Source organism: Gymnoscopelus microlampas (assembly GCF_963454915.1).
Source record: "Gymnoscopelus microlampas genome assembly, chromosome: 22".
Classification (NCBI taxonomy): Eukaryota; Metazoa; Chordata; class Actinopteri; order Myctophiformes; family Myctophidae; genus Gymnoscopelus; species Gymnoscopelus microlampas.
In genome coordinates this window covers 41,734,121-41,755,154 of record NC_139959.1, presented here as the reverse complement: position 1 = coordinate 41,755,154, position 21,034 = coordinate 41,734,121, and the positions used below count along the sequence as shown (strand labels likewise).

At 40.0% G+C, this 21,034-nt stretch overlaps 1 protein-coding gene across 1 annotated transcript in view; it reads right to left on the bottom strand.

The window, feature by feature from the left end:
• Nucleotides 1-21,034, bottom strand: part of cdh7a (cadherin 7a) — a gene marked incomplete at both ends in the record, with an annotated part of 341,167 nt that overhangs the window by 29,161 nt on the left and 290,972 nt on the right. The window contains one exon of the mRNA XM_084048218.1: nt 12,741-12,858. Coding sequence (XP_083904344.1) covers nt 12,741-12,858 — 118 coding nt within the window. The remainder of the gene's footprint in view (nt 1-12,740; nt 12,859-21,034) is intronic.

Below are 21,034 nucleotides of genomic sequence, written 5' to 3'. Positions count from 1 at the left end.
TAACTAACGATCGCTTGCTCTTTCTCTGTCTCTCAGTCGCTGTCTCTCGCTCTCTCTCACTCTATTTCTCTGTCCGTCCGTCTCTGCTCACTGTTTGTTTAGAATGCCACAGGGACTGTTGTTCTGCACCCGGATTTGTAGTGTTTTGCTCAGATCATGTGACTTTTGCGATCATGTGACTTTTCTTTTGTCGTAGAAGCTTAATATTAATACACAGGTTGTGGAAGATTGCAATCTACCTTATACCAATGAAAAGACCTAATATCGAGTTAACTCGATCTAGGCAGTCAAGCGCTGGATTCTTAATATCGAGATAACTCGATCTAGGCAGTCAATGTGTTAAGTTCACCTATTTTTCACACTTGGATGTCAGACCAAGGAACTTAAACGTGTTAAACCTAACAGTTGACATACTTGTCAGACACAGCGGACATTAATCATGGATAAAGGAAACAATGCCTCTTCCAAAGTGAGTTTGTCAGAACAGTTATAACTCTTATTCAGTGTGTGTGTCGGTTTGCTTGAGAAATGGAGCTCTGTTCAGGAAATGCATTTATATAACGGGGTGGGGGGGTGAGGGGGGGGAGCAGGGATATGAACAGATGGTGTCATTATCACAATTCAGAATGTGACATTGTTACAGACAATACAGTTGACGTACTTGTCAGACACAGCAGACATAAATAAATGGATAAAGGAAACAACGCCTCCTCCAAATAGAGCCTCTTCCTATAACAGCTGATACTGAGCAGAACCTTATGCTGTCTGTTTGGCCCTCCTTTTGGAGAGGCCGGCCTTTTGTTTTTCCCTGGAACAAAATATTTTGAGATTGGGGTCCGCGGCCAATTACATAGAAAGTACAGAAGTCCTGACGTCAGTCGTTCATCCCCTGGGTCGTAAAGTCATTTCTCTATGGAGAATAACATTGGGTCATCATAGAATCGTCTCATATAAGAATTATCGTCCAAAAATAAACTGTCTCGGCCATATTGTCAGGGAGGAGGCTCTGTATCGTTTATGATAGTCAGTCACTCATATTTGATACAGTCTGTTTCTGGCGAAAATGTAACTAATTTGGTGGAAGTAACATTATGGTTTTCTCACCGTCAGTTGATGCTTCATATCCATAAGAGTCAAACCGCCGGGATCATTTGTTTATTATAACACAGTTCTTATTTGACGCGATATTAACCCATTGAGACCTGAAGCCGATTCTACATGTCTCCTAAATCTCAACAGTATTCTGAAAAACGTATGTTTCTATATCAGTGGTTCTCAAACTTTTTCATGTCAAGGACCCCCATAATTATATGTATTTGGCCGCCGACCCCCATCAAAATATGTTGTTCCAGGGACCCCCCAGAAGCAAAGATTTGAGTTAAAAATCTTTGCTTTAAAAATCTATATATTCAAAGATTTGCACACATTTTCACGATTTTTCAAAAATAGCAGATCTACAAGCTCGTATCGCGGCACTCGGTGCCGCGACCCAAGTAGGATGTTTAAATTACGTCAGACTTCGGTGCTCTATATCTATTTTGGGTGGTCTGACTATATATAGCAACATACGTTTTTTTTTCTCCAAAAAAATACATTTGTAGAATCCCCCAGACTCGTACGTTAAGTATATGTTGATGCCAATGCTTAGTAAGTAAGTACATTTTGCTTAGCGGACTTTTACTTGTAACAGAGTGTTTCTACATTGCAGTAAAAATGTTTTACTTTCTTTCCACCACTGCTTGGTACAGTATACACATCTCACTCACACACGCACGCATCTCACACACACACACACACACGCACGCATCTCACACACACACACCTCTCACACTCGCGCGTGCGCACACACACACACACACACACACACACACACACACACACACACACACACACACACACACACACACACACCCTTAACATGGTCTCTAAACACCAGCAGCATCCTTAACCCTTTCAATCCGGGAACACATCTGTGTCATTTTAAGATTTATTTGGCCATTCAAAAATAGCAGATCTACAAGCTCATAGAGCGGCACCGAGTGCCGCGCTATGAGCTTGTAGATCTGCTATTTTTGAAAAACCTTGAATATTTGTGCAAATCTTTGAATATATATATACTGTATATGTTTTGAAGCAGACATACTGAACTCCGATCTGTGCTTCTGGGGGGGTCCCTGGAACAACATATTTTGAGATGGGGGTCCGGCGCGGCCAAATACATATCATTTTAGGGGGTCCTTGACATGGAAAAGTTGGAGCACCACTGATATAGCAACATACTGTTAGGATTTAGAAAACATTTTTATATATATATTTGGCCGCGGACCCCCATCCCAAAATGTTTTGTTCCAGGGACCCCCAGATGCAAAGATTGGAGTTGAAATGTTTGCTTTTAAAAATGTATATATATTTTCAAAGACGTGTGCAGATTTTCACAAATGTTCAAAAAATTGCAGATCTACGCAGATCTAAGCTCGTAGCGCGGCACTCGGTGCCGCGCTATGAGCTTGTATATCTGCTATTTTTGAATAACCAAAAGAAATTAAAAAAAAATGACACAGATGCGTTCCGGTCTTAATGGGTTAAGTATAAGCACACCAAACTGTACTTTCTGAGGCGTCGCAAGTGGGGGTTTTTTTGGTAGCAACTTTTTTGTCAGTGCAACCACTCTAAGAGAAGTGTGTTCTGACAGGCTGAATAACACAGCATGGTTTGGCAACCTGACTGTTGGGGACTGACTGCAGACTGCTGCTACAAATGACTGGGAAGGCAGAGGCATCCGCCCCGAAAAAAAATCACTGGCACAGAACAACTATAACAGTACAAGTGGTGGCTCTTCTCTTCTGTGTTTGAAACAACGGAAGCACATCCTACTGTAGCAGAGAGAGAGAGAGAGAGAGAGAGAGAGAGAGAGAGAGAGAGAGAGAGAGAGAGAGAGAGAGAGAAGTGAATATTTCCAAGTAAACAACTAGGGATGCTCCGATACCATTTTTTTCAGACCGACTACGAGTACTTAATGTTGAGTATACTCGCCGATACCAAGTACCGATACGAGTACTTTTTGTTTTTGTTGATAACCACTTATTTTACCCCCTTTTTCTGTCTTTCTTTTTCACAATAAACTTGCATCGGCAGTAGAGCTGCACCGATATGGAAATTCTTGGCCGATACCGAAACAAACGATATTTGTTTATGTATTTTTTGGTGTTATTGTTTCCCCCTTGTGTGCCAGGGTAACAAATATGAAATAAATAACTGTTCAGAATCCGCAGAAACGCAACATAATTGCCTTGATGCAAGTAACTACTTTAACGAGAGGGTCAACGAGCGTCAGCTGGACCGTGACACGCACACCTCAGCTGTGCTGAACTGAAAGTGACTGCACTTGAATATGACTGAAGACATGATAATGTTTACTGTGATTATGGTAAGTTTACATTTCATATAACAAACACCATAGAGTAAAAACTACTGTAACTTACACCAGCAAAAAAAAAAAAAAAAACATTTATATATATATATATATATATATATATATATATATATATATATATATATATATATATATATATATATATATATATATATATATATATACATATTTCCTATTTTTTTTAACCGATACCGATGTTGAGCGATAATGACAAATATTGTCCGACACCGATATGTGGCCGATATATCCCTGTCTATCCCTAATCGGCAGCTACAGATGTGCCACTTCAAAACTTCACACGTTCTTGTTCTTTCCCTGAAAGTGTCCTGAAAATGCATTTTTCCCTCCCTTTTCTGCCCTTAAAAATGCACTGTTTTGCCCCTGAAAAGAAGTTGTCACTACACACCCCCGTTTTTCCCTTCAACAGACATCCATATACATGAGAACAAAAGAATGTGTGTTGAAGAAGGTGTCAGACTCATTATGAGGCGAAAGGTGATTTGAAGAGGTCCTTGACCAGTTGCTCAAATTAATTAGCATCATAAAAGCAGTGATCATCAAAATAATTCAGCATTTCAAATGCCCTTCTTTGTCCCTCTTATTGCCCTGGGAATCCCCTGAAAATGTACTGTCTTGGCGATGGCAGGACATTTGAAGTTTTGAAATGGCACATCTGTGTGTATATATATATATATATATATATATATATATATATATATATATATATATATATATATATACACATATTTCCTTATTTTTTTTACCGATACCGATGTTGAGCGATAATGACAAATATTGTCCGACACCGATATGTGGCCGATACATCGGTCTATCCCTAATCGGCAGCTATGAGTGTGTGACTATAGCCTATCCTCCTTCATTATTTAGTGTATACTCCGTTGGCTGGCATCTTCACAAGGACCTGGTGTGCATGATGTGAACCTCTGGTAAAACCATAATATCAGTTTCCATCACGTTTCTATGACCCAGCACTGGTTCATTAATGTAAGACCTGAAGCCCATTCTACACGTCTCCTAAATACCAACAGTATTCAAAAAAAAAATGTTTCTATATCGGTGGTGCTCAATGTCTGTCATGTCAAGGACCCTCAAAATTATATGTATTTAGCCATGGACCCCCCATCTCAAAATATGTTGTTCCAGGGACCCCCCAGAAGCAAAGATTTGAGTTAAAAATGTTCGCTTTAAAAATATATATATTCAAAGATTTGCACACATTTTCACGATTTTTCAGAAATAGCAGATCTACAAGCTCATAGCGCGGCACTCGGTGCCGCGCTACGAGCTTGTAGATCTGCTTTTTTTGAATAGCCCAAAGTGTAAAATAATGCTTTTAAGCTCAAATCTAAAATGAACAGTTCCAGGTCTTAATGGGTTATAAGCATCAAGCTTTTCTGTATTTCTACCCCCATGTTGACCTCTCTCTCTCCTTAATCTATTTGAAGAATTATTGTGCGGTGTGGTGCTGGAGGGAAGGTGTATTTATTATGATCTGCAACCACCTTGGGTGGTAAAGCCCTGCTCCAGGCAATGGGAGAGGCATGTGGAGAGACGTCCATGCAGACAGACAGACAGACAGACAGACAGACACCTACCCAGGGGCTGGAGAGAAGACATGCAAGGCCTTTTTTTTCTCCACCCCATGGGCTGAAAACACACATTGGTTCAGGTTCTGTGGTTCTCCACGGTCAGAAAGCCAGGCACGATGCAGAGTAATGGTTTTTTTTACCGTAACAAATAAAGATTCCTCGTGTTTATTTTTCCATCGGTGTCAATGCTGTGAATTGCCAAAAAAATGTTAAACACTTTTGTGTCTTGACATTGCAGCAATGTGGTGTGCGTGTGTGTGTGTGTGTGTGTGTGTGTGTGTGTGTGTGTGTGTGTGTGTGTGTGTGTGTGTGTGTGTGTGTGTGTGTGTGTGTGTGTGTGTGTGTGTGTGTGTGTGTGTGTATGTGTGTGTGTGTGTGTGTGTGGTTACACTCCAATTGGCACTCGTTCCAAAAAACGTATCCTGTACAAATACAAACAAACATTCTCAAATGACTGCATCCCACGCTTTGCTGAACTGCACAGAATTACTGTAGACATAGATTTACCTATTTACATTTACCTATATTTACTTAGTTTCATTTAGTTTCAGATATTTACTGTACTGTGTCAGAATGATGATAGCAGTCGTATTGAATATGTACAGTAATACAAACAGCAGTGAAAAACATTATTGTGGTTCCGGTTGGTGTCTCATGGTTTTTGTTCCCAACATAATGCGAATCATCTAGTTTAGTCTCGCTAGTCGCACTACGAGTTAGAATAAAAGATGGACGTACCAAACCATTATTATACATTACCATAAACTAAACGATTATACCAAACTAAACACGTTTTAACCCATTGAGACCCGAAGCTGATTGTACATGTCTCCTAAATCTCAACAGTTTTCTGAAAAACGTATGTTTCTATATCAGTGGTGCTCAATCTTTTTCATGTCAAGGACCCCCAAAATTATATGTATTTGGCCGTGGACCCCCATCAAAATATGTTGTTCCAGGGACCCCCAGAAGCAAAGATTTGAGTTAAAAATGTTTGCTGTAAAAATATATATATTCAAAGATTTGCACACATTTTCACGATTTTTCAAAAATAGCCCAAAGTGTAAAATAATGCTTTTTAGCTCAAATCAAAAAACGACACAGTTCCAGGTCTTAATGGGTTAAATTATGTGTCATTGAGGTGCCTACAATGACATATAAAAAATACGGTGAAGCAGCATTCTGCTTCTACGGACCGACAGCGTGGAATAAACTCCCATTACACCCAAGCCTCTGTGGATAGCTTTAAAGCACAGCTCAAGACCTACTTCTTCACTCTTGCTTTTAGCTGATTCTTTGGTTGTTTTTTTAAGTCCTCACTGTATTGCCTATTTGAATGTTGTTTTATGCTTTTGCTTTTCTTTTTTTGCTTTATTGTTAAATTGGTTGCAAGTGTTAATTGTATTCTTGCTCTGTAAAGCACTTTGATCTTAAGGGTTAATAACCTAACCCTAAAACCGAAATAAAGTAACCAAAACACGAAAAAAAAAAAAAAAATGAAAATACAAAATGTGTTTACATTTGACAGTTACAAATGTTTTTCACGATTTTTCAAAAATAGCAGATCTACAAGCTCATAGCGCGGCACTCGGTGCCGCGCTATGAGCTTGTATATCTGCTATTTTTGAATAGCCAAAGTGTAAAATAAGGGGTAAAGTCCATCCCCCCCACCTTCTGAGAGCCTGTGACGTCCCTGCATGACACTGATCATCCCCTCAATCGTCACTTATCGCTCATGCCATCCGGACAAAGATACAGAACAGTGAAATGACAAAAAGGTCGTATGTACCGTAGTAGGAGTTTTGTCCCTTTTGCTGCACTAAAACAAACTGTCTCGCTGATATGTTGGTTTGTGTATCCTGGGGAATTCATGTATTGTGTTCAGGGACGTGCACAGATAGACTCTAGGTGGTGCTAGAGCACCTGCCCTTTGCCCTCTTTTTTTCCCAGTTTACAGCAAGGGTCTTCAACAGGGGGTCCGGAACCCCTCGGGGGTCCTCAGAGTTACTACAGGGGGTCCGCCAAATCTTTATGTGATAGGATTTTTCTTTTTACCATAACCACTCGAAACCTAGCTTCCCTTTTCTGAGGAGAACTTTAGCCAAAAATAGCAGATCTACAAGCTCACAACGCCTCGCAGCGCGAGGCGTTGTGGGCTTGTAGATCTGCTATTTTGGGCAAAGAGGTATAGGCGTAGAGGGAAAGAAAAAAGAGCAGACCAAGTAAACAAAAAAAAGTATAATTTACTTGAGCACCTGCCCCTCAAAATGTCTGTGCACGCCACTGATTGTGTTGGTGCTGTGTTGTTGTGTGTAATATTGTTGTGCGTCTCTCTGTTCAACAGACTGTGAGAGTGAATATCCATGTGGGACGATAAACACTGATTTATGATTAACATGATTAGTTAATTACTGGCCTGTGTTCAGTCTTAAAAGTAAAATATGCTTTTGATAACAGTGAACATGTTGTTAATGATTTTTTGCCAAGTGATTTGTGGACGTTTGTGCCAGAACAGAACTATAACTCTTATTCTGTTTGTGTGTCGATAACGTTGTTGGAGAAATGGAGCAATATTCAGGAAATGCATTTATTATACTGAGAGAAAAACTACCGGGGAGGCAGAAATCAACAGATGGAGTCATTAACGAGCGTTCAGAATGAGAGACGCACTGTGTTAACACTCTGTGCTCTATGACCACCTGTTGGTTCATAACAGCTTCAATATCACACTCAAATTAAACATGAAATGTTTTTTTACTCTGTGTGGAGTTTGCATGTTCTCCCCGTGTCTCCCAGGGTAGTTAATACCCTCACAAAAACATGTAGTAATCCTGGTCACTATACCGCCTCCCCCATGACAGCCGGGGCGCCTGATGGAGGGGAAAGGAACTGGTTGGAATAACGTGTTCCTTCCACGCGCTACGTCCAACCAGGGAAACTCCCCCCTGTCAGGTGACAAGAAGGTCAGTTGGCTCTCATGCACTGAAGGAAGCATGAGCTCGGCCCTGGCCTCCCCAGGCTGTGGGGGACTGGTGTAGCGCTGGTGTAGGGCTGGTGTAGCGCCCATTTAGTAAAAAAAAAACATGAAATGTTATGGGAGAGACGGGGAGGGAGAGAGGGAGGAGAGAGAGAGAGAGAGAGAGAGAGAGAGAGAGGGGGAGAGAGGGAGGGGGAGAGAGAGAGAGAGAGAGAGAGAGAGAGAGAGAGAGAGAGAGAGAGAGAGGGAGGGAGGGAGGGAGGGAGGGAGAGAGAGAGAGAGAGAGAGAGAGAGAGAGAGAGAGAGAGAGAGAGAGAGAGAGAGAGAGAGAGAGAGAGAGAGAGAGAGAGAGAGAGAGAGAGAGAGAGAGAGAGAGAGAGAGAGAGAGAGAGAGAGAGGGAGGGAGAGAAGGGGAGATAAAGATATACCTAGAGAGGGAGAGAGAGAGCGTGAGATGGAGCTAAAAAGAAAAGGAGGCAAATAGCAATGACCTAACGGAAGGGACCAGCCCTCTTTATAGGTTAGGGCAACGGCACCCATTTCCAGTGATGGAAGAAGTACTGAGATTATTTCCTCAAGTAAAAGTATAAATACCACAAGGTATAAATACTCTGTTACAAATATTCCAAATTCACAAGTATTGGCATGAAAATAAACCAAAAGTAAAAGTACTCCCATTTCACAAGCTTAACCATGTATAGAAAACGTTTGAAAATAGCCTAAGCAGGCCTGGAATTGTGTCATTTTAGGGTCAAGGCAACTTGGCCTCTTTGGTGGTGTTAGTTTTCTGAAGGAACAAAAGGTGAAATGCCAGGGCAGGAGGAGGCCATCAAATAAAACAAGATTTTAGTCCATTGAAATAATTAACAGAATTGAAGGGTTAAGGATGATTTTAAATTGAATATGTAGATTATCTGCAGTGAAATTAACAATGGATCCATGCTCAGTCCTGCACCAATCAACGTCAATGGATTAGATTAAAGATGGGGGACTTAACCCTTTAAGACCTGAAGCCGATTCTACATGTCTCCGAAATCCCAACAGTTTTCTGAAAAACCTAAGTTTCTATATCAGTGGTGCTCAACATTTTTCATGTCAAGGGCCCCCCAAAATGATATGTATTTGGCCGCAGACCCCCATCAAAATATGTTGTTCCAGGGACCAACAGATTTGAGCGAAAATGTTCGCTTTAAAAATATATATATATTCAAAGATTTGCACACATTTTCAAGAATTTTCAAAAATAGCAGATCTACAAGCTCGTAGCGCGGCACTCGGTGCCGCGCTACGAGCTTTGTAGATCTGCTATTTTTGAATAGCCCAAAGTGTAAAATAATGCTTAGCTCAAATCTAAAAATGACACAGTTCCAGGTCTTAATGGGTTAAGGGGGAGTTAAGAATTCAGAATCTCAACAAAAGACACTTGTCTACATGACAAGACAGAGACAGAGGAGACAGTGGTACAGTCAGTCAGCTGGGGCATTAAGTCCACTGTGGCCTCAGGTCATGGCATGTTGTTTGAGGGGCACAAGGCCAAACTGAGGGGCAACGAAGGCCATGGTACAATATTTGTCTCTGAGATGCAGTGGAGTAGAAGTCAAAGTATTGACAATTGGAAGTACCTCAACAGGAAAATACCTCAACAATGTACTTAAGTACAGTACTTGAGTACATGTACTCAGTTACTTTCCACCACTGCAAATAACAATGACCTATACGGCACTCTTCGTAGGTTAACATGCAACAGCACCGTTTTCTGTGTAAGACTGCAGACTGTTGGCACTGTGCCAGCTATGTTTACACTAACATGAGAGGTGTGTCTGCTGCTAAACGATGTCTCACCTGCACATGGAGGGATCGTACGCACAAGGGACTGCAGTCAGTGGTGGAAAAAGTATTGACAGTGACATCATCATTAGGCATGATTTTTTTCTCCCAACAACATTTCAATTTTTTTATTTAGATTTTTATTAACACGAGAACGATGGCTTCTTTAATTGCATTGCAACTTTCCAGGAATAGAAAGCCTGCAGTTTCTATTAGCTTGGATTCCCCATTGATGATGTCACTGGTAGACGGGACTCTGAACTGTCCACAGCCCTCCTCTGAGACACAGACAGAGTAGAAAGAAATTGTACCATTTTATCATGAGTATTAGTGAGGACCTATTATATGAAGATAGGTTGAAAAGTGGTGAAGTCGTCCTTTAAGTAAAAGTATCAATACTGCAATATAGACATACTCTGTTACAAGTAAAAGTCCAGAATTAAAAACAAATATGTGAGTAAAAGTATGAAAGTATTGGCATCAAAATGTACCAAAAGTAAAAATACAAAAACATTTGAAAATAGCAGATCTACAAGCTCACAACGCGTCGCGATGCGACGCGTTGTGAGCTTGTAGATCTGCTATTTTCAAATGGCCTATGTATAAAATAGGGCTAAAGTGGTTAATGTATGTTTCATAATGTAATCATTTATAACTAGTAACTAAAGTTTTCAAATAATTGTAGTGGAGTAAAAGTACAATATTTGCCTCTGAGATGTAGTGGAGTAGAAGTAAAAGTATAGACAATTGGAAATACTCCAGTAAAGTAAAGGTACTTAAACATTGTACGTTTAGCAGCGTTTAGCAAACATTGTACGTTTAGCAGCAGACACCACCACTGGTGGTGTCTGCTGCTAAACGATGTCTCATTGCACATGGAGGGATGGTAGACACAAGGGACTGCAGTGTATTTTATCTCACAGGCTCAAAGCGTGTCACTTCGTGCCACATTCCGAGCCTGTGGATCTGAATTATTAAACACATTAAACATTAATTCATGTTGTTTCATTTCTTTTGTAAGCCTACTGTATATTGACATGCAGCGCCGAGACACATTTCTGTTGCCAAAGATAAATATTGATTAGAAGTCAGGGATAACTATGATGAACCTAGAGAACAAGTTTCAGACTGGATCTGAGAGCAGTGGTGTAAAGTAACTAAGTATATTTACTCAAGTACTGTACTTAAGTACAATTTCGAGGTGCTTTTACTTTACTGGAGTATTTCCAATCGTCTATACTTTTACTTCTACTCCACTACACCTCAGAGGCAAATATTGTACTTTTACTCCACTACAACTCTTTGAAAATTATAGTTACTAGTTACTAGATATAAATTATTACATTATAAAACATACATTAACTTAGCCTTATTTTATAACTAGGCTAATTGAAAATAGCCGATCTACAAGCTCACAACGTGTCGCATCGCGACACGTTGTGAGCTTGTAGATCGGCTATTTTCAAACATTTTAGTACTTTTACTTTTGGTACTTTAAGTACATTTTGATACCAATACTTCTGTACTTTTACTCAAGTAAATGTTGAATTCCGGACTTTCACTACTTCTGCATTGCACTTTTGATGTTTTTACTTGAGTAAAACATATGAGTACTTTTTACACCACTGTCAGAGAGTCAGGCATACTGTACTTCTCTTGTGGCCGTTTTATTTAAGTTATAATGGTGTTGCTCTTTATGGGGAAACAAAGCGTGTACAGTCAAGACTATAACATCCTCATCACTGGCCTGCAGGTTGCAGTGTGGCGGTCCAGGCACCCTATAGGCTGCAATGCCAGCCTGACAGCGCATTGCCGGTTCAAATCCCATTCCCGACGATCTTTGCTGTGTGTCACCCCCCCCCATTTCTCTCCCCATTTCCTGTCAGTCTATCAAACCCAAGTCACTTTCCCTTTCACTGTAAAGCGGCAAAAAAGATCAGATCTACAAGCATAGAGCTCGTCACGCAGCGACTGTTTTATGCCTGTAGATCAGATATTTTAAGCAGGATTGAGCACATGTGGGAAACGTACCGATGTGTTCACTATAAACATAGCGCTCCATGTTTCACTCAAGAGTTTAATGTACCGCTACAGATCGCGCTGTTTTATACACTTTTTTTTTCATAACAATTTTACATACAGTATCTGCAGTTACCATTACAAGTCAGCCTATTTTATAATGTTTCTGCCTGCCAGCAGCAACGTGTGAGCTCACTCACAAAGGACCCTAATGGAAACAAGCCAATGGCTTTATTGGGTTTTAATTCCTATTAACTGTACTTTCATGTGCTTTTTTCTGCAAACTTCTAATAAAGTATTCAATCAATCAATCAATCAATCAATCAATCAATCAATCAGTCTAAGTGGAAGTATTAAGAAGTACCACCCAAGGAAGTTACCGATGCTGTGAAGACCTGTTTACATTGGGCATGGAAACTGTGCCGCGATTGGTAAAAAAAAAAGGGGGAAAAAAGACATCTTACGAGGGAAGTACATTCAAAGGGAGTCCCCACCACCCTGTAGTGTAGACTGTACTGTAGACACTCTCGGCTGTAGTTTGTTTACAGGCGTTTCTCCTCATGAGGTGAGAACAGGCTGAATGATGTTATTGTCCTTAAAAAGGTCTCACCCTTGTTGTCTCTCAGAGTGAAGTTCATGTTAAAAAGGTCTCACCCTTGTTGTCTCTCAGAGTGAAGTTCATGTATAAAAGGTCTCACCCTTGTTGTCTCTCAGGGTGAAGTTCATGTTTAAAAGGTCTCACCCTTGTTGTCTCTCAGGGTGAAGTTCATGTTTAAAAGGTCTCACCCTTGTTGTCTCTCAGAGTGAAGTTCATGTTTAAAAGGTCTCACCCTTGTTGTCTCTCAGAGTGAAGTTCATGTTAAAAAGGTCTCACCCTTGTTGTCTCTCAGAGTGAAGTTCATGTTTCCGGCGACAGACGAGGCCAAGGCGAAGTAGAAGCGATGTCCGCTGAGAGGCTCATCCTTATCCACCGCACTGATGGTCTGGATCACCTGAGGACATCACACACACACACACACACACACACACACACACACACACACACACACACACACACACACACACACACACACACACACACACACAAAACAAACAAGGACACAAATATTAATGACCTTGGTCTGTTGCGAACGTTCAGAGCATACAGTCATACATGGAGATTCCCATAAATGGAGACGATCGACCTACGAAGTCTGACAGCATAGAATCTCTCCTAGACGGCTATAAACTGAGACACCTAACATACCTAGCTCTGACATCAGAAAATCCCTCCTGGAAACTCTGTATATGTAGATAACCGAAACATTCAGGACTGACATCATAGTCCCAGATTTGGACATAACTGACATAGCCAGCTCCATATATGGATATGCCTGACAGTACCTGACATCACGGTAGTGACATCAAGGGCCACATCCAACGGTATAAAGCACCCTGGATGCCCTGGTTAATTCAGTGTCCTCGGCAACGCTCGAAGGTTATCTGAAAGGACGACTTCGCCACTTTTCAACATATCTTCATATAATAGGTCCTCACTAATGCTCATGATAAAATGGTACAATTTTTTCCTAATCAGTCTGTGTCTCAGAGGAGGGCTGTAGACAGTTCAGAAACCCGTCTAACAGTGACATCATCGATGGGGAATCCAAGCTAATAGAAACTGCAGGCTTTGTATTCCTGGAAAGTTGCAATGCAATAATAGATCCCATTGTTCTCGCCTTAATAAAAATCTGAATAAAAAAATTGTAATCTTTTTGGGGAAAAAAATCCTGCCTAACGATGATGTCACTGGCAGTCCAGAAACTGGGTTTCTGGACTGTCCACAGCCCTCCTATGAGACACAGACCAAGTAGAAAATGTTTTTATCATTTTATCATGAGCATTAGTGAGGACCTATTATATGAAGATATGTTGAAAAGTGGTGAAGTCGTCCTTTAACTCTCTCCAGAGTACAAGGACGATTAGCTGGCCTTACAACCCAGTTAGGCCTCACAGTGGCCCTTGAGTCCAGTTTTAACCAACCAGCCGATTATCTATTTTACATGTCATAAAGGCTTCTCTATGCTAGGAGGAAGGTGCATATAATGCACATCCTGTTGTTCATCATCCCATCCCTTCGCTGGCCGATTGACTATTAATATAACTGTTGCTTTTCTGTGTCCGTATGGAACCATTCAGTCATCCAATCACTGACGTGGAAGTTTGCGTCAGTTTCACTCCCGAGTGGATTAACCTGTTAATACCGGGAACCCATCTGTGCCATTTTAAGATTTATTTGGCTATTCAAAAATAGCAGATCTACAAGCTCATAGCGCGGCACCGAGTGCCGCGCAATGAGCTTGTAGATCTGCTATTTTTTTTAAATCTTTTTTGCAAATCGTTGAATATATACAATTTTTAAAGCGATTTTTTTACTCTAATCTGTGCTTCCTTGGGATTCTACAAATGTCTTCTAAATCCTAACAAATATATATTTCTTAAACCTATGTTGCTATAATATCAGTGGTTCTCAAACTTTTTTCATGTCAAGGACCCACAAAATGTATTTGTATTTGGCTAAGGACCCCCATCTGAAAAGATTTAGTTCCAGGAACCCCCAGAAACAAATATTTTGTTACAATTGTTCGCTCAAAAAAATAGACTCAAAGATTTGCAAACATTTTCATGATTAAAAAAAAAAAAAAAGCAGATCTACAAGCTCGTAGCGCCGCGCTATGAGCTTGTAGATCTGCTATTGTTTTTATAGCCAAATAAATCAAAAACAATTACACACAGATGCGTTCCCGGTCTTAAAGGGTTAACGTGCACGATAGCGTAAATCTCACATCGTAAACACTGTACCGTTACGCTGAGCGATGGGGCGAGTAAAACGAGGAGAAAATCAACCCGGGGCGGGCGGGTGGTTTTGATTTATGGACAGATTTGTTTTACATTGTTGGCCATGGTTTTACATCACTTATCACTTCAAGCAAAGTGCTTATTTGGCAAGAAGCGTGGCAGCCCTTTTAGAGATGAGATTTTCCTCTTTCATGAATTGTACTGTAAGTACTTGTGACGGGCTTCCTCTGGGGAAGGATATCTCTGTCCTTTTCTCTGTCTGTGCTGGCAAAGGTAAGACCACGTTTAATAATGACCTTCAATTACATTTCAATACTTTCTTTAATTATACATTTTTTCTCCCTTTTTTTGTGTCTCCTGATAGATGTTCTTTTCGGGGCCAATTTAGAAAGAAAGCAGTCTGTGTTAAACATATTGTAATGGGTGGTGTTCAGGATATTTTACATTTTGGTGGCAGAGCAGTAGAAGGAGTAAAGGAGTGTAAAACCCTACTCACTTTCAAAACTGCACTAAAGAAACACCTTCAGGAGGCTGCAATTCGAAAATGGCCCCTGTCTAAGTCTTAACCTACCCCCCCCCCCTCCCCACACTTTTTCCCTTTTTTTTCTCTTGTACATATTTTTTACTTTTCATACCAGTAAGCTGTAAGCTGATTGTATGACGTTCTGTATAGTAGTGTGTTTATCTGTCTGTCTCTTATGTGTCATCATGATGTGTGTGCATGGGGAACTCATTTGAAACAAGCTCAGTGCTTAATGAGTTTTCCAGTTTAGTAGACCTTGTATTGTGAATTTGTACTTCCATGTACTGTTGTTCTCATGTCTTACTAAATAAAGTACATCAATCAATCAGAAATCCCATGTTTGTTCTAAATTTTGGCTGGTACCAAATCATGGCACTTACTGTATAGAGGGGGCGGGATTAATGGACTGTGACATCAAAGTCCATGGGCTAATTATACAGAAAACTGAATTATACAGAATACCCTAGACCACAGAAAATCCACAGATTTTTGGGGGTGTAATTGAGGTCAGAAAACAAAAAAATATAAAAAATAGAAATTTGATGTCACAAAATCTTTAATATAACTAAAGTCCAAAATAGCCGATCTACAAGCTCACAACACGTCGTGAGCTTGTAGATCGGCTATTTTCGGCTGCTTTCAAAGAAGACATACTGGCTGCTATGGAATCCAAATGATTGAAATCAGTCATGATTGAGACGACTGAGAACTTGAATCCATGAATACCAGCTGAACATGTCATCACCGCAGGGCTTGTATATCTATAGATGCTAATCCACAATGAACCATCGTACAGTCAAGGCTTTGCCGTCTGATCATTCACAAGGTGCAGAGGATGACTCACCATGCAAATCGTTCATGGCTCGCTATAGGCGCTGCAAAAACAACAACTAATCATCTTAAACACGTACTGTAAGGTTTGCTCAGCCCACTGTTCCTTTCGCCCGTCTCAAACTTCAGAGGGAAAGAACTAAGCTAGTCTTCTCCCTTTACTCTTTAGCCTCCGCTGACAGCCGTATGAACATAATGCAGTCGAATCGCATTAACCAACAAAAACAATGTATTCACACGTAACATCTGCATAGCTGGATCTGCTTCTCTGAATATGTAACGCAACCGTGTACTTTCTAGGAGAGAAGCAGTTCCTGAGACGAAAGTGGGGATGGATAGGCCACACTTTGACCAAACCGGCACCCAGTACTACACGCCAGGCCCTGACTTAGAATCCCCGGGGGAAGCGGAAGAGAGGGCGGCCAAAGAACACCTGGAGGCGGGACACTAAGGCGGAGCTCAAGAGACAAGGAACCAGCTGGGGGGAGGCAGAAAGGACAGCCCAAAGCCGTGTTGGATGGAGAGGAGTCGTAGATGGTCTATGCTCCATTGGGGGCGATGGGCCTAAGTAAGTAAGTAAGTATGCATGTAATAGGTATGTAGTTCATCGCGGCCCAACCTTCCTAGTCCGTGTCGAAAATGGCCAAAACTCAAACATCGGAAAAAAGGCGAAAGTGGCCATTATCTCTGGAACGGAAGGTCCAATCTGCTCAGTTCAAAGCTTGTTGGATGCGTGACCCATAATGTGACTTCAAGCAAATCATGACACTTTTTTTCTGGGTTTTCGGGCCTAAAAAGTATAGCCGGGCTGGAACCTGTTCGGCCTGGCCTTAATTTTCAGGCCCGTTGAGAACTCTTTGGCAAAATACGTATCATTTTGGGGTTAGGTCTTAACGGGTTAACACCAATGTCCTTCGCACATCGGTACTGATGGGTTACAAATGTTTGCTTTAAAAATAAATTCAAAATAGAAACAAATATATGCATTCAAAGATTTTTTTTTTTTAATCAAGAATTTTCAAAAATAGCAGATCTGCAAGCTCATAGCGCGGCACTCAGTGCCGTGCTATGAGTTTGTAGATCTGCTATTTTTGAATATTCTTGATTTTTAAAAAAAATCTAAAAATTCTAAAAAAAATCTAAAAATTACGCAGATGCGTTCTAGGTCTTAAAGGGTTAAGTAAGTATCAATACTGCAATATAGAAATACTCTCTTACAAGTAAAAGTCCGGAATTCAAAATGAATACACGTAAAGAGTAAAAGGTACTCATTATGCAGAATGTCCAAATTCACAAGTTCAATATGTATACAATGTGTCGCATATGTGAGCTTGTAGATCGGCTATTTTCAAATGGCTGAAATGTATATAGGGGCTGAAGTGGTTAATGTATGTTTTGTAATAATAATCAAAATCTACCAAGTAACTAGTAACTAAAGTTTTCAAATAATTGTAGTGGAGTAAAAGTACAATATTTGCCTCTGAGATGTAGTGGAGTAGAAGTAAAAGTATTGAAAATTTGACATACTAAGTAAAGTAAAAACACCTCAAAATTGCACTGTAATACAGTACTTGAGTAAATGTACTTAGTTACTATCCACCACTGTCATTATGTACAAACAGAAGCATATCACACACCAGCCCTGCCATATGGCCTGCAAAACGATGGCCATCAAAGTGTCAGTTACTGCAGCAGCAAAACGTCCTTACAAATTCAGATCAAGCTTTTTTTCTGAGTCCTTTGTAAAACGACATAAATAAAATACCCAACACAGCCCTGTTAAGAACTCATACCCCACCATCAAAAGAGACTCCTAAAAGCACTTCACACTAAACAAATGATCACACATATGATCTCACAACTCAAAGCTAAATCCTAGCTTCTAGGATCAAGACACAAAATAAAAACATAAAAGCTAAAATAAACACATGAAACAAAGCATGGTAAAATGGCAGCGCTCCATCAGCATAAAGGGGGACGTGGTTTATCAGTTGTCGGCCGTGATTAACCCATTCGATCCGGGAACTCATCTCTGTCATTTCTAAGATGTATTTGGCTATTCAAAAATAGCAGATCTACAAGCTCGTAGCGCGGCACTCGTGCTATGAGCTTGTAGATATGCTATTTTTTTTAAACATGTGTGGAAAATGTGCGCAAATCTTTGAATATATACTTTTTTTTAAAGCGAACATTTGTAAAATATTTTGTTCCAGGGACCTCCAGAAGCAATGATTTGAGTTACAAATATTTGCTTAAAAAATACATAGTACTAGATTTGCACACATTTTCATGATTTAAAAAAAAAATCGCAGATCTACAAAAAAGATATATATATAATACTACATTTGTACACTTTTTCACCATTTTTCAAAAATAGCAGATCTACGAAAAATATATAATACTAGATCTGCTCACATTTTCAAGATAAAAAGAAAAATAGCAGATCTTCAAGCTCTTTTAATAGCCCAAATACATCTAAAAAACAACACAGAAGTGTTCCCGTTCTGAATGGCTTAAACGTTGCTGGTTTACAAGCTGTCAGGTAGCGGGGAGCCCTGCAGTAAGGTGGCAAAACGGTGGGAACTGCCAATTATTAAAACTGGCAGGTTGAGTGAAAAACTCATGAATATTTTACTCTCTATCTGCAACAAAAATGGAAACACTTGCACTTTCATCAACGGGAAAAGCCTATCATATAAAGGACACCCTTTTATCTCTCCCGCCGCGGCGCGTAGCAGTAGCAGTAGCAGCGTCGTCGGCATACACACACACACACACACACACACACACACACACACACACACACGGGGAACGCATAACGCAGATATCACGCTAACACAAAGGTCATTGGTATCAGGTGCAACAAGCAATTTGTTTTGCCAATCTAGCCGCTGTGCGTTTCAGAGAGAAAGAAACGATGTTTCAAGATGGAATCACGGCTGGTTGAAGAGGTAGCAAACGTTCAAACGAAGGCTCTCTCTCTTGCTCGTTTTGACATGTGCCCCCTCCCCACCGCCCCTCCCCCCAGATCTTAACCCATTAAGACCGGGAACGCATCTATAGTGTCATTTTTAGATGTATTTTAGCTATTCACAAATAGCAGATCTACAAGCTTAGCATAGCGTGGCACCCGCAAGCTTGTAGATCTGCTATTTATTTATTTTTAATCATGAAAATTTGTTCAAAATATTTATATATGTTTTAAAGCAAACATTTGTAACTCAAATCTTTTCTACAAATGTCTTCTAAATCCAAACAGTTTTTTTATTTGCTATAATATCAGTGGTTCTCAAACTTTTTTCCATGTCAAGGACCACCCAAAATGATATGTATTTGTCCGTGGCCCCCCATCTCAAAATATGTTGTTCCGGGGGCCCACCAGAAGCAAAGATTTGAGTTAAAAATGTATATATATATATATACAAATATATTCAAAGATTTGCACACTTTTTCACAATGTATTTTCATTCTTCAAAAATAGCAGATCTACAAGCTCATGCGCGCGGCTCCACGCCATCTGCGCCTGAGATACACATACCACACGTTACACATCACGAGATGTTTCTTCAGATGTTTCCCCCCTGCCCCCCTCCCATTATGAATATACAGTGTATTTGAACCCTTTGATGTCCTCCTTTTGAATATTGCAGATGGGGTTCCTGAGCTTTATCTCTGTGACTCTGAGAAGGTCTTTTTTCCCCTTCATTCATTCCTGGCTGCATGGCAGGCAGGGGGAGAGTGAAGGAGGATAGCAAATCATCCTTAACTCATTGAGACCGGGAACGCATCTGTGTCATTTTATGATTTCTTTGGCCATTAAAAAAGAATTAGCAGATATACAAGCCCTATGAGCTTGTAGATCTACAATTTCTACATCTTTGAATATTTATATTTTTGGTCATTTTTAACTCAAATCTTTGAATATTTATATATATTTGTTTTTAAAGCGAACATTTTTAACTCAAATCTTTGCTTTTGGGGGGTCCCTGGAACAACATATTTTGAGATATGAGGTGGTCCACGGCCTAATACATTTTGGGTGGTCCTTGACATGAAAAAGTTTGAGAACATACGTTTATTTTTTCAAATAAACTGTTATGATTTAGAAGGCATTTTGTAGAATCACCTGAAGCAAAGATTTTCGTTAAAAAAAAATATATATACATTTTCAAAGATTTGCACAAAATGTCATGATTTTTCAAAAATATCAGATATACAGATATTTTTTGAATAGCAAAATAAATCTAAAAATGACACAGATGCGTTCCCGGTCTTATTGGGTTAAATCAACCACTTTGTAATGTATAATGCCTTTCATTAGGACGGCTCTGATGCAGGGTACGCTCCTGGAAGATTCCTTTAGTGGAACATTCTCTTAACCCTTTAAGACCGGGAAAGCGTCTGTGTGTCATTTTTAGATTTATTTGGCTAAAAAAAATAGCAGATCTACAAGCTCATGAGCTTGTAGATCTGCTATTTTTTGAAAAATCTTTGAAAAAATCTTTTTTTTAAAGCGAACATTTGTAACTTCTGGGGGGTGCTACAAAATGTCTTCTAAATCCTACTTTTTTTTTTTTTTTTTTTAACGTATGTTGCTAAATCAGTGGTTCTCAAACTTTTTCATGTCAAGGACCACCCAAAATGATATGTACTTGGCGGCGGACCCCCATCACAAAATATTTAGTTCCAGGGACCCCCAGAAGCAAAGATTTGAATTAAAAATGTTTTGCACGTTCAAGATGTTTCAAAAATAGCAGATCTACAAGCTCATAGCGCGGCACTCGGTGCCGCGCTATGAGCTTGTAGATCTGCTATTTTTTGAAAAATCTTTGAACAAATCTTTTTTTTTAAAGCGAACATTTGTAACTTCTGGGGGGTGCTACAAAATGTCTTCTAAATCCTACCATTTTTTTTTTTTTTTTTTAAACGTATGTTGCTAAATCAGTGGTTCTCAAACTTTTTCATGTCAAGGACCA